This window comes from Heterocephalus glaber, unplaced genomic scaffold, assembly GCF_053883595.1.
Source record: "Heterocephalus glaber isolate CG9 unplaced genomic scaffold, H.glaber_assembly_v1.0 deba00000347, whole genome shotgun sequence".
Classification (NCBI taxonomy): domain Eukaryota; kingdom Metazoa; phylum Chordata; class Mammalia; order Rodentia; family Bathyergidae; genus Heterocephalus; species Heterocephalus glaber.
This window is the reverse complement of record NW_028258143.1, coordinates 40147882-40162776: the sequence shown is the minus strand read 5'-3', so window position 1 is coordinate 40162776 and position 14895 is coordinate 40147882. Positions and strand designations below refer to the sequence as shown.

At 35.9% G+C, this 14895-nt stretch overlaps 1 protein-coding gene across 2 annotated transcripts in view; it reads left to right on the top strand.

Moving 5' to 3' along the window:
- Positions 1-14895, top strand: part of Pla2r1 (phospholipase A2 receptor 1) — a 148530-nt gene that overhangs the window by 41651 nt on the left and 91984 nt on the right. The window contains exons 5-8 of one of the 2 annotated variants that reach the window (XM_087199244.1): positions 391-504; positions 945-1088; positions 10645-10839; positions 12053-12210. In XM_087199244.1, coding sequence (XP_087055370.1) covers positions 391-504; positions 945-1088; positions 10645-10839; positions 12053-12210 — 611 coding nt within the window. The remainder of the gene's footprint in view (positions 1-390; positions 505-944; positions 1089-10644; positions 10840-12052; positions 12211-14895) is intronic. The other variant, XM_087199245.1, reaches the window with a different exon arrangement.

The window sequence follows — 14895 nt, the reverse complement described above, 5'->3', positions numbered from 1 at the left end:
CCAGTGGCCCTCCCTGTCCCTACACACCTTCTTAAATTTAAAGACTTGTCTCTTCTCAGTTTTGGGGAGTAACCCCCGAAACTTCCTCCTCCTTCTAACACTCTTTAAGTTCATGAGTTCATGAAAATAAAATGGATTCAAAATTTTATCCACACACCCTGGAAGAGATTGAGAACTACTGAAAGGCAATATTTCTGGACACTCACATGAAGCCCTTCAAGCTAAGAAATGCTGTCAGTGAAGCTTTGGGAGACTGTCGGATTCTCTGTAGTACCCAAAACCCTTTCTTTCACTGACTGGGATTAATTGATGATTCCATGATCCAAGAATAGGGTAAAATGAAAAATGTAACATTGAATTATTTTTGAAGCTCCATAATTTTCCTTTCAGAGCACATGAGCCATGAAGCAGTGGAAGTGTGGATAGGTTTGAACCAGCTGGATCCACATGCTGGCTGGCAGTGGTCCGATGGAGCACCGCTGAGCTATCTGAATTTGTATCCAGGTACCCCATCGGCAGTGCTTTACTTACCTTTGGCAGGTGACGTCATCCTGCAGCCATAAACAGCAGCATTTCTCACATAGATATTAGGCATGTTGTTCTGAATTACTTTAAGGGAAATTCATCCCAACAAGAAGGGAGAGGCCAGGAAAGTAAGCTATTCAGCCAAAGTTGTGAAATTTGGGTCACACCCAAAGTTTGGTCTGCTGTTTTAAAAATAACAACAGATTGGTAAATAATCCTCATCTTTAAAACAATAAAATAGTGCTTTGCAACTTTGGAAAATCATTTAACTCATATGCCTGGATTTTAACTGCAAAATCATAGGTATAACAATGTCTTATAGGATTCACTAACTGTGCCAAAGCTAAGTATTCCCTGATACTAAAACTTCATTTTAGTGTGTATTGAACTTACATTAAACACACACATTGTATTTTCAGAAATCCATTTTGATCCATTTGTTGAATATCACTGTGGAACATTTCATTCATTTATGCCAACTGCCTGGAGGAGTAGGGATTGTGAGTCCACCTTTCCTTATGTATGTAAAAAATATCTAAATCACACCGATCACGAAACAGTTGGTAAGTTTTCATTTTAATTTGGTTTTACATGTTATTTTCTTGTCCTCTCAATATAATTCAAATTCCTCTTTTTTGTTAATACTTCATAATTTAAACTTGTCTAAAACTAGTTTATATGAATAAAAATGTATACCTAGATTATATCTGTATTCCAAAAATACTATGAATCTAACAAATGCATTTGATTTTTACTAAAAGCTAAAGCAATATAACCTCAGCAGAGTAAACATTTTTTCCGTTATTTTTTAAAATTTGCATTAGAAAAACAAGATATGCTATCTTTTCTATCTTAGTTTTGAGTTTTGTTTGTAGTTCCTCTGGAAATTATATATAAAAGAAAATAATTTTACAAAAGGCTTTACCTAATTGATTTTCTCTTTTGTTGTTGTTAACTTTTAAAATTGACACATAATTTATGGGGTACAATGTGATATTTTGTTACATGTATACACGTATAATGATCAAATCAGGGTAATTAGCTTATCCATTACTTCAAACATTTATCATTTCTTTGTGGTAAGATCATGTAAACTCCTTTTCTGGCTGCTTTGAAATAGTCCATGCATTATTTTTAATTAGAGTCACCCTACTGTGCAATGGAACCGAACCTATTCGTCCTAATTGTCACTTTGCACCCTCATTTATTGATTTTCTGCCACATTCCATATCTCTTTTTAGAAACCCACCCTCTCCCTGAGACAGCAAACAAAATTGGGGTGGGGGGTAATTGAGACAAATAATATCTAATTATAATCTAATACTTGTAGTAGGATTATTTCTGTTTTTAAGCTCTATTACTTCTTTTTAGCTTATGTAGGAATTAATGTCTTAACTCAAAAGTGGAGATAAAAACAACCATCTTTTAAAGAATCATTACAAGAGTAACTCTAGATTTAAAATAAACTGAGTTATCATTTTTTAAATATTGCCCCTCACAATTAAGTTTAACTGTCATTTTTTAAATTCCTAACCCTGGGAGGAATGTAGTGTAGAGGGAAGGGAGGGAAGAGAAACATCCTGTCATTTTTCTTATTATTACATGTTTATAGTACATAATGTTTATGTTACATATATACATTGTATAATGATCAAATCAGGGTAATTAGCTTATCCATTACTTCAAACATTTATCATTTCTTTGTGGTGAGAACATGTAGAATCTTTTTCTGGCAGTAAATATTGGAATACATCATACATCTTGATTCATTTTTTTTCCTTTTCTCGTATTTATTCCTTTCCATTCTTTGATTCATTTTTTTTTTCTCCTTTCCTTTTCCTCCTTCCTCCCTCCATCCATCTCTTTTTTTTGTGTAGAGATTTTTCCATTATTTGAAACGTTTACTACTGGCTGTTGCTTTTCCCCCTTTCTTTCTTCCTTCTTTCACCTTTCTCAATTTCTTTCTTAAGTCTTCCAACACTCCCTCCTGCCACCTTTCTTTTTTCTGTTATTATCTCCAGTTACATCTATGTTGTTACAAATGACAGGGTTTCATCCTTTTTTTGTAGGAAAATGGTATCTACTATGGATAGTTTATCCATTCAACAGTAGATAGGCACTTAGGTTTTTTCTGTTTCTTGAATACTGTGAATAGTACTACACTGAACATTGGAGTGCAAATATTCTGACATATTGTTTTCACTTCCTTTGGCTATATCTCAGTATTGGGATGCTGGATGATAAGGTAGCTCTAGCTTTAATTTTTTGAGGAACCCCCTACTGTTTTTCATTATAGTTATACTAATTTATAGTCCCATCAATAGTGAGTGAGAGTTCATTTTACTCTGTCCCCTCACCAGGACTTGTATTTTTTAGTCCTTTTGCTAATAGCCATTCTTGTTAGGGTGAGGTGATAACTCACTGCTGATAATTAGTGATATTCACTTTTTCATGCTTGTTGGCCAATTGTACAAGTATGTCTTCTTTTGGTAAATGTCTATTTAGAGCTATTGACCAATTTTTAATGTTTTTGTTTTTTACTTTGTTTTGTTTTGGTTTTTGCAATTGAATTTTAGGAATTCTTGTGTAGTCTGGATATCACCCAAGTCACATGGGTAATTTACAAATATCTCCAATTTTGTAGGCTGTCTCTGCATTCTGTTGATAGTTTCCTTTGCTGTGCAGAAGGTTTTAGTTAAATGTCATAACATTTGTCTATTTTTACTTTTGTTTCCTGGGATTTGAAAGATATTATCCAAAAGATCCTTGCCCATTCCAATGTCCTGAAGAATTTTCCCTGTTTTCTTTAAGTACTTTCATAGTTTCAGTCCTACATTAAATCTTTGATCTATTTTGAATTGTTTATAACTGGTGACAGATAAATGTCTAGTTTTATTCTTCTGCATGTATATATTCGATTTTCCAGCACCATTTATTGAAAAGACTGTCTTTTCTCCAATGCATGCTTTCAGCACCTTTGTCAAAAATCAGTGGGCTATGAACACATGGATTCACTTCTAGGGCCCCTCTTCTGTTCTATTAGTCTATCTGTCTGCTTTTATGCCTCTACTATGCTTTGTATTATGCTTTGAATTACAGCTTTGTATTATGTTTTGAAGTCAGATAGTGTAATGCCTCCTGCTTTATTATTTTTGCTTAAAAAGGACTTTTGTGGTAAAAAGGGTATTCTGTGGTTCCATACAAATTTGAGCATTGTTTTATGTAGTTCTATGAAGAATGTCATTGATATTTTGATAGCCATTGCATTGAATCTGTAAATTACTTTGGGTATATGGACATTTTAACAATATTATTTGTCCAATCCAGGATGCCTTACCACTTTCTTGTGTCCTCTTTAATTTCTTTCACCATTATTTTATAATTTTCATTGTATAGGTCATTAACTTCATTAGTTAAATTTATTCCTACATATTTTTTTAACTATTGTAACTGGGCTTACTTTCTTGATTTCTACTTTAGACAATTCACTATTGGCATATAGGAATGCCATTGATTTTTATATGTTGATTTTGTATCCTGCAACTTTGTTGAATTTATTAGTTCTAATAGATTTTTGGTGGAATTTTTAGGGTTTTCTATATATAAGATGTCATCTGAGAACAATGACAGTCTGGCTTCTTCTTTTCTGATTTAGATGCTCTTTATTTCCTTCTTTTGCCTGACTGGTCTGGCTAGGACTTACAACACTATGTAGGATTAAAGTGGTGAAAGTAGGCATCCTTGTCTTGTTAAGGAACTCAGAATATTTCAGGTTTTGCCCATTCACAATAATGTTAGCTGTTAACTTGTTATAGTTTTTCTTATGTTGAGATACTTTTTTTTTTTTTTTTGGTACTAGGACCTTGCACTTGTGAGGTAGGCGCTGGAACCACTGAGCTAAATCCCTGGCCCTGATACATTTCTTCTATACATTTCTTCTATACTATTTTATTCAGGGCATTTATCATAAAGGGAGGTTGAATTTTATCAAATGCTTTCCTTGCATCTATTGAGATGACCACATAGTTTTTGTCCTTCGTTCTGTTGACGTGGAGTGTTACATTTATTGATTTGTGTATACTGGACCATTTTTGCATCCCTGGGATGAATTTCACTTCATGAGGAATAATTTTCTAAAGGTGATATTGGATTCAGTTTGCTAATATTTTGGGTGGATCTTTCTAGCTGTGTTCATCAAGGATGTTGTCCTGCAGAATGAATGTGTGAGCGTGTGTGTTGGGGGGGGAGTATTGTGTCCTTATCTGGCTTTTCCATCCAGATAATTCTGGCATGGTAGAATATATTTGGAAGTATCCATGTATGTGTCTTCTATTTCTTTGGAATAACTTAAGGAGAATTCTTATTAGTTCTTCTTTAAATGTTTGATATAATTCAGCAGTGGGCTTTTCACTGATGGTAGACTTTTATTACTGGATTCTATCTTCTCATTATTTATTATTGGCCTATTTAGGTTTTCTTTTTTTTCTGTTCAGGTTTTCTATTTCTTCATTATTCATCCTTGGTAAAGTATATATGAATTGGTATATTTCTTCTAGTTTGTAAAATTTGTTGGTATAGAATTGTTCATAATAATCTGTAATAATCTTTTATTTCTATGATATTTCTTTTTAATTTTTGCTTTTATTTATTAGAGATTTCTTAGTCTAGCTTAGGGTTTATCTTGTTTCTATTTTCAAAAACGAACTCTTTTTAAGCTTTTTTATATTGTAATCCCCATTTCATTTATTTCTGCTCTCATCTTTATTACTTCTTTCCTTCTACTACTTTGGAGTTTGGTTTCTTCCCATTTTTCTATTTCCTTGAGATGTAGTGATAAGTTGTTTACTTGAGATTTTTGTAATTTTTTATGTAAGTGGTAATTGTTATAAACTTCTTTCTTAGCACTGCTTTTGTTGTATCCCATAGGTTTCAGCATATTGTGTCTCCATTTTCATTTGTTTGAAGAAATTGTTTAATTTCCTTCTTGATCTCTTCCATTAGTTGTTCAAAAGTAAGTTGTTTAATTTCCTTGTGTATAGTTTCCAAAGTTTTTGTGGATTGATTTTTAATTTTATTGCTTTGTGGTCAGAAAAGATAGTTGATATGGTTTCATTTTTGTTGGTGGTGGGGTTTTTTGCTTTTATTTTTGAGACTTGTTTTATGGCATATGATCTTGCCTTGAGAATGTTTTGTGCTAATGAGAAAAAAATGTGTATTTAGCAGTTGAATGTCATTTGTAGATGTCTCTTAGGTTCACTTGGTCTAAGGTGCAATTTAACTCTAACCTTTCTTTGTTGATTTACTGTCTGGAAAATACATCCATTTTAAAAAATAGGGTGCTAAAGTCCCCAACTACTACTGGATTCTATATCTCCCTTTAAGTTTATTAATATTTGCATTATATATTTAGGTGTTCTGATATTGAGTGTAAGAATTATTTCCTCTTGCTGAATTAGCAATAATGACCTTCCTTGTCTATTTTCCCTGCTTTTTATGTCAAGTCTATTTTATCTGATATAAGCATAGCTACTCCTGCTTTCTTTTGGTCTCTGTTTATGGGCTATTTTATTTTATTTCATGTCTTTATTTTCAGTCTATTCGTTTCCTTAGAGGTGAAATGAGTTTCTTTTAAGCAGCACAGATTTGGGTCTTGTTTCATCCATTTTTAAAAGAGGTATAAAGGGATTAATTGAAAGAATTTAAAAGTACATACTCAAAGAAGTAGAGTGCAAGTGAGAGGGAGAGAGACAGACAGACTCCCATTTTAGCTTCAAGCTGGGTATACTTTATGAATATTTGGGGAGGGGGATCTGGAAGTTGTAACTTTACAGAAAGAGGAGATTTAATTTACAGATGAAATGTGATGACTCTTCCTAGGAGAGGGGTTATCTTAGTAGCTTTCTGCATCTCTGGGACAAAATATGCAAAACTCACAACTTGAAGAAGTTTATTTGCGTCAAATTTTAGAAGTTTCAGTCCGTGTTCAACAGGCTTAACACTCAAAATGACATGTACAAGGGCCTGGGCAGAGGAAAGCTGCTCACATCATGGCAGCCAGAAAACAGGGAGAGAGGACAGGAACCAGCGAGAGAAATACACCCTTCCAGGTTGTGTTCCCAGTGACCTGCATCTTCCCACCAAACCCCACCTTCTAACATCACATTTTGCTCTTGAGACCCCATGATTCAATCACCTTGTAAAAACCCTGCTTATGAACACATAAGGCTTTTAGGGCCATCTAGATAGAAACCATAACAAGGGTAATGGCCTATTTGTAGGTAATAGCTGCCCCAGGTGATAAGAGCAAAGGGATGATGGTCCAGGGATTTAAGGGTGTCTCTAAGATGAGTTATCTCAGATAGGCTCTAGTGTCTCTCTTTCGTCTATTTGGTGGACTGTGTTAAAATGAAAACTATTTATGAGTATCTGAAGCTGAGATATGCTGTCCTCTTAATAGTGTGCTTTCTGAGGATAGGGGTTGGTAGGAGGGTACCCAATTTACAGGTGAAAGACACAGCACTCTATATCTTTTAATTGACTAATTTAATCATGTACATTCAAGGTAATTATTGATAGGTAAGGCCTTACTAAAGCCATTTTGTAATATGTTTTCTAATTTTGTTGTAGTTCTTTTCTTTCTCCCTCTCTTCCAGCCTTCTTTTGTGATTAAGTGATTTATTCTCACGTTTTGATTCTTGCTATTTTGTTTTTGGTTTATCTGTCATAGATTATTGTTTTGTGGCTACTATGATGTTTATAAAAAAATCTTTTCACTGTAGCAAACTATTTTGAAATAATAACAACATGATCATAAGGATAAAGACAGAAAAAAACAAAAAAGAACAAGAAAAATTATACTAATAAGAATTCCATACACTTGCAGTCCATTGCTCCCCACTTTTAAAATTCTTGATAGCCCAATTTACATCTTTCTATATTGCTTGTCTTTTAATATATTAATGTAGTTATTTTCATTGTTTCAGTTTTAGTCATCATGTTAAAGGTGTGAATGGTTAACATATCATACTTACAATATTAGAGCATTCTGAACTTTTATACTATTGCTAGTGAGTTTTACACCTTCCCATGTTTTCTTCTTACTCACTATCATGTTTTTCAATGTGAAAAGCTTCCTTTAGCATTTCTTAGGAATAGGTCTAATGGAGACATAGTTTCTCACTTTTGTTTGGGAATATCTTTATCTCTCCTTCATTTCTCAAGGATAGTTTTGCTGGTTTCAATACTGTGTTCTTAACTGACAGTTTTTTCCTCCAGTTAGTCCTGTGAAACCCTTATGCAACTCTCTCCTGTCCTTTAAGGTTTCTGTTAAGAAATTCACTGTCAGATGAATTCAGACACATAGGGGTGTTTATTTTCTCCTCCAGCCTTGAGAATCTCCTCATATTTCACTTTCTAGAGCTTGATTATAAGATATCTTGGGTTAGCCTTGGTTGAGTTAAATTAATTTTTCTACCTCTTTAGCATTTGCAAGTCATTCTTGAATCCTTAGTAACAAAAGTATTTGCTGTTTTAGTACTGTTCCAAAATTCCTGTGAACTTTCTTTATTTTTTCTTTTTTCTCTTCCAGATGAATATTTTCTAACAGTCTATCTTCAAGCTCATTAATTTTTCTGTTGAATTTGATTCTTGTATCATGTTTTAAGTTTCACTGAGTGCATTTTTTAGTTCAAGAATTTCTGTTTGATTTTTAAAAATTGCTTCCATCTCTTCATTAAGTTTCTCTGTTAAGAGCACTGAAGTATTTCTCTGTATTTTCTTCAAGTTCTTTGAATTTCCTTTAAATTACTTGCAATTTCTCCCATACAATTTACTGCCTGGTCCGTTTCTGGCACCATATTTTGAGTAGTAGACTAGAGCCCTGTGTCTTCCCCTGCTACTGGAGCTCCTTCCGATGTCCCATCTACAGACCAACCTGGGAAAGGGGCCATCAGGATCTTCCCCATGTTAGGGTTAACCATCTCCGCACTAAGTTCCAGGGCAAAGTCTTGTGCTTACTATGCCATCCTATTCCCAGCACAAATGGGGTCTTGCACTACTCTGTGCTGCCCAAGGTAAGGATAGTGCTGGTGGAGGCAATGACATGGCTAAGTTAGGTCACGCCTGAGTCTCACAGTTACAAGGACCTGCATAGTGTCGGGGATGGGATGGGAGACCAAGTCCTGTAGCTGGGAGTGATATGGAACAAAATAACTGTTCCACTGGGCACAGGTCTCTGTCTGGTGCCGGAGAAGTTCTAAAGCCCCATTTGTGAGCATAGGTTTGATAATAAGTGAGCCTGAGGGAGTGGGGTGGTGGAGGCCACTACAGCTGGCCCTCAGCTGGGTCACATCCCTAGTCTTGGCCACAGGGGACTCCACAGTTTTGGAGAAGGACAGGTATGCTCTGGGCCCACTGCAAGGCTGGAAATGATACAGCCTAAAACTAGGTTCTACAGTACATAGGGCTCTGCCTGATTCCATGGTTGACCTACAGGTTCTGTCTGTGACTTCTTGGCCTGTGTATGAGGACTTCAGTTTCTAATGGATACAGAGTCTCACCATGGTGAACAAAGCTGTAAACTAGTTTATGTGCCCTGCTAGCTATGGACTAGAGTACTGCTCCCCACTCTGCCACCCAGTGTTGGAGGAGGGGTGCTCAAGATTGTTAGTCATCCAGCTTAATGCAGTTCCTGGGGTTATTGATATTAGGGTTCATGGATATTGGCCTGACAGGAGCAGAGGCTTTGCAGAGCACTCAGTTTCACCATGGCAGGCCTGCTAGTGGTTTTCAAGTCTAGGTCTTGGACTTAATTCCCTCTTCCTCCCCAAGTGGAAGGTTTCTCTGTTAAGCTGCTTGGAAGTGAAGGAGGGGAATCAGACAACTCTTTCCTTCCTGCTTTTTTCAGTATATCTTCAGTTTGTTACACTGCAAGTAGAGATGATACTTTCTCACCTAATTTCCTTAGCTCTTACACAAGTAGTTTGTGTGTGAACAGCTGCTGTACTAGGTACATTTGTGGGGAGCCCATCACTGGAAGAGCTTAATCAACCACCATCTTTTTTTTTTTGGCAGGGGGAGGGAGACCTGGGGAATCAGACTTGGCATGTGGCTGGTAAGCACTTTTCCACTGAGTGGCATCTTGAGTCCTCAACCATCATTTTACTCTGCCTCGCCAGGATTCTTGCTTGGCTCTGTCCTTGCTTCCATCAAAGAACTTCCTCTTTAATCTTTTTATCTTGCCTTTAGAGCGAGGCTGAAATTTCCATGTTTAAAATGGGCCGCATGACTCTTTTTTTGGTTGCAAACTATTAGGGTAGATAGTATCTAAATATTCTAGCACTCTCTGACTTTGATTCTAATTGCTGTCAGAGTCTTAGAAGCAACTTTAAAATAATTGTTTCCTGAGTAGCAATGAAATTGCAGCTAAGTAAATTAGTTCTGAAGGGAAGTACCTAGAGAGGTTAATAAAATAAGATCCTGAAAAAGGAGAGCTAAAACCTGGCATGCACACTACCATCTTCCCCTTCAAAATCCCAAGCATCATGGCATTTTGCCCCTGGAAGTCCAACCTAGAGTCTGTATCGACCCAGTTCAACACTACAGGAACCTGACTGACTCTCAAGGCCAAACTTCCTTGTGATTCCTGCTCTAGAGAAAGTGGTCAAAGTATTAAGCTATTTTGTGCTGAGGAAAATATGTATAAGAAAATTTATACATACAGTATATAACATCCTTGGAATTTAAATTGTGTTCCATAATTATGCTCTTGCAATGTAAAAAGATTTTTTAAAATGACTAATTCTATTAAATTTTACATTTAGCCCTGATTTCCTGCTTCAGTTGTGCAGTATAACCTTTGTATTGTTCTTTACTGCTTTGTGCCTTAGATTTCTCATCTGGAAAATGAAGCACTAAGATTTATTAGACCTTATATCTAGATCTAGATCAGAGATCTGACCCTTTTAAATTTGAAAGATCTCAAATTCTATGAATTATATGTCACTTCATATGTTCTTGTTTCTCACATTTAAAAGTAATTATATTGATAGCAATTTATATACAGGGTAATAAGTAATGCTTAAATGCTTATGGAAATTAAATTTTTATTGATTTAAAAAGAAAAAAATGCTTGGAAATATCATGCTACCCACTGTGACCCTGGCTGGAATCCCTACAATCATAATTGCTACAAACTTCAGAAAGAAGAAAAGACCTGGAATGAGGCTTTACATTCTTGCCAGTCTGGTAACAGTACACTGATAGACATTGCTTCATTAGCAGAGGTGGAGTTTCTTGTAAACTTCCTTGGAGCTGGTGAGTACTAACTGCCTTTGATTTAAGAGGTATGAAATATCATGGCATAACTCTTTGATTAGTGATTTTTCCTAAGTAGTATGCAGGAATGTAGTCATTGGATTTTTATACAATACTTGTTCAGAAACTTTATAACATCTTTACAGATGCCAGATATATTACCTGGCTTTTTTTTTTTTAGGGATAGAAGTTATTTACTGAAGTTTCTAATAAAAAACCTAAACCTAAAATTTACCTTTATGGCCTTTAGATAGCAGTATTGTACTGTGCTCAATTTTCTAGGCACATAATGAGATTTAAATCACTTTAGCCAGTAGCAAAGGATAATTTATCCAGTGCGGTGGTTCTCAGGTTATGTGTCATGCTGAACTCTGGGCTCGTGGGCCCCCAACACCTTCAGTTCATCAGAGCAAGTCTGCTCCTTCCTGTGTCCCACGTTTGACACAGAATCTTCCTAAAAGAAAAAAATGAACTTTTTTACTTTACTTTTCAGTGTCTAAAAACGAAAACAAAACCAAGAAAAAAAGAAAAAGAAAAAGGATCCTGACCCTACTTTGATGACTTTTCAATGTTAAGCTTTAGTTTGGAGTGAAAACAAAAAATCTTTTTCTGTCATTTTTCTCTAATCCTCTGCATTTAGGATTAAAAGAATCCTCCACCTACCTCTGTATCAGCGAGGACACTTGAACATCTCTCTCTCAGTCACTAAGGGTCTTCTCACCCTACCCAGGCTACTAAGTTTTAGTTATGTTCTATCAACCCTTTACTCCCATTGCAATGCTTTTAAGAGCTTCAGTTTCTTTTTCCTTGGCAGAAAAAAATCTTAAAGCTATATTATCATTAGCTATAAAAAAAAAAAGATGCTTCTTTTATAGTCCAGCAGATCTTCTCACTTTTCCTTTCTCTAGACAGAAGCAAAACCAGACTTTTGAGGTCTACTTCACAAACTGTAGTTAGAGCCAGAGTGCGAGGAATCTGACTTGCTTCAGCTTTGTCCTTGTGTTGGCTTTAGATCACACTCTGCTTAAGCAAGCAGATCTGGATATAAGAGGGAAAAGGTTTCAACTGATACTTTATAGACTTAAACAGCTTTTATCACATTAAGAAATAAAGAAATCACATGAAAAATGGTATATTTTGGTGGTAACCTCAGTGCATTATCACTTTTTCAAATAGTAAGATCTTGTGAGTAAATTATATTTATCTCTTACAGAAAATGCATCAGAAACGTGGATTGGTTTGAGCAGCAATACAATTCCAGTTTCCTTTGAGTGGTCTAATGGCTCTTCAATAATATTTACTAATTGGGACATACATGAGCCCCAAATTTTTCCAAGTAGAAGCCAGCTATGTGTCTCAGCAGAGCACCCTGTAAGTTGACTCATTCATTCAGTGCTCATTTTGTTGAACTTGTATTGAGGGCCACTTGTGCTGGAGACATGGGCCATGGCAGAGACCAACACATAAACAATAGAAGTTCCTCATGGGACTTCCAGGCTAGGTAGTAAACAAGTAGACACAGAAAACTCATGGAAATTGTAGTTGTGGTGATTGCTCTGAGGTTATAGGTGACATGATAGTGGGAGCTTGGGTTGAGGCAGCTCCTTTAGACAGGACAGTCAAAGAAAGTGACATTTAAGCTAGGATTTAAAACAAACAAACCACTTGCAGAACAGCAGGAAGAACATTCCAGGAAGAGGACAGCTAGTGCAAAGGCTTGCCATCTTTCATGACCAAAGAGTGACTAGTAGTGAGGAAGTGGCAGGAGATAGGACAAGAAGAATGCAAAAATGCCAGGCTTATAGGCCATGGTACAGGAACCCTTCAGGTGTTTCAAGGACACTGGAGCATAATCTGATTTACATTTTAAAAAGAAGTTGTGGTTGCTACATAAAGAGTTGTTTGGAGAGGGGTAAAATAGAAGCAGAAAAATTATTTTGGAGGCTACTTAGAGTAGTAACTATAAAGAGAAGTGAATAGATGCTTTGGGTGGCAGGACTTACTGCTAAGTTAGAAGAAGGGATAAGAGAGAGATGGATCTAGAGGTTGAGCAACCACCATTTTGATAGATGGTGGTGCTGGTGACCAACATGTTGAAAATGACAGGAAAAACAGGATGAGAAGATTACTCTGGAGAGTGATGGTTTTAAAGGTCCATTATTTTATTAACATAAACAGTTTCAAACAACATATGTAACCTTTTTGAAAAGTATAAACCAATGGTAAACCTCACATTTTTTTCTCACATGAATGGAATGAGCCTACTGGTATTAACTTCCCACTTGCCCAACATTTTCATCTCTCATTCACCTAAAACATCTGATGATACAGAATTAGTTCAATACCAAGCCACTTGATGGTTTAGTATGTGTTTAAAATGGACTTATTCTCTTTAACTACTGAAAGCACTGCTGAGTGTTAGGAAGTTATTGGGGTTGTTTCTAACCATTGGATATCATATTTAGTTTCCCCAAGAAGCAGCTCATTAAATTCTACATAAGTAGTTTGGCAACCAATCAAACATGGAAAACATCAAGGCACTTGCTTTTTTGTGACACATTTCATTGTTGTATCTTTTAAAGTTTGCGTGGACATGTGCAGTGCCAATTACACATGCCTGCACAGTGTCTCTGAGTTACATTTGAGGAAGGAAAATGACCTCTCTAAACATTTATCATGGGTCCAGTGCTTCTGAAATCCAACACACTTTATTCTACTCTACCTTAGGTTTTATTGATTGATTGATTTTGATGTAAGTTAAAATGATCTTCATCTCCTATTGAATGACATGTTTCACTTACTGTATTTACTGAAAAGAAGCCAACATTTGGATGGGGATTAGTTTTAAGAGAATGAAGATAGATATTAACATTATTGTGTGAGTCAGAACAATGCTGCCCTAAGTATGATATTTTGCAGCCTCCTTTTGGCAGCTTAGTAGCTCCTTAAATAGCAGATGTATAAAAGTTAACATTTACTTCCATCAAGTTTCCATCAACTCAATATAAATATTATTATTATAATTAACAAGTTACATAACATGGTTAACACCTAATTTTGAATGGGGAACCCTAGGAAATTTCATTCATCCATGCATCCAACAGCTATTAAGCAACTATGGTATGCTTGACCCTATCCCATAACTAGATGGTTTGCTGGGTGACTCCGTGGAGGAAAGACATAGCGCTGTTCTTACAGGTGAAAGTATTGGCCCCTGACATGTGTTTCTGAAGGTCATGGATGGGCTCCAATTCCCATAAAATCCTGGATACCTGAAATACCACCTGAAACTTGAATTGTGTGGTGTTAGTCCAAGGTTCTGATTTGTGTTAAAATTTTAAAAAGTGTTTGGGAAAATAAAATTTTAATCTGTTAGCAATCATTGCATCATTATTAGTGTAGAATCTGAATGTAGCCTTCTCTAGACCTAGGAGAAGACATGAAGATATCTGACTGTGATATAAAGAGAAGGTGAGTGGTGCTCTGAAAACTTAGTGATGAAGAAGGACATTGGGGTTTGAACATGAATCTCAGCCAGATATCATCCAGGTATTTCTCCAGCCTGAGATCTATGCGTGAAAGCAGCAAAGCCTTTGATTTAGTACTTACAGCTGGAGAAAGTAGCGTTCTCACTCAGAGGGACAACATCATTCAAGTGGTTCTCAAAATGTGGCTCCAGATCTGCAGCACTAAAGTTCTCTGAAGCCTTGTTACAAATGCAAATTTTTAGGTCCCTCCAAAGCCATTGAGTGAAACATTTTGATCATGAGCCCGGTCACTGGTGTTTAGGAATTCCTCCCCATGATTCTGATACACTCTAACAACTGAGGATCATTGCTCTCATCTATCTTTTTAAAGGAAAAATTGAGAACAATTTACTGCAAAGCCAGGCTGACCATGTTATCAATCCTAGCTCCAATTTTTTTATTGACTATAGGGAACAGAGTATTAAACTTAATCTTTAAAATTAGAATAACAATTGCTTTCTCATGGAAACTCTGAGATTGTTTGAAAATCACCCAACAGTAGGCCTAGAATATAGCATCAAACAAGAAG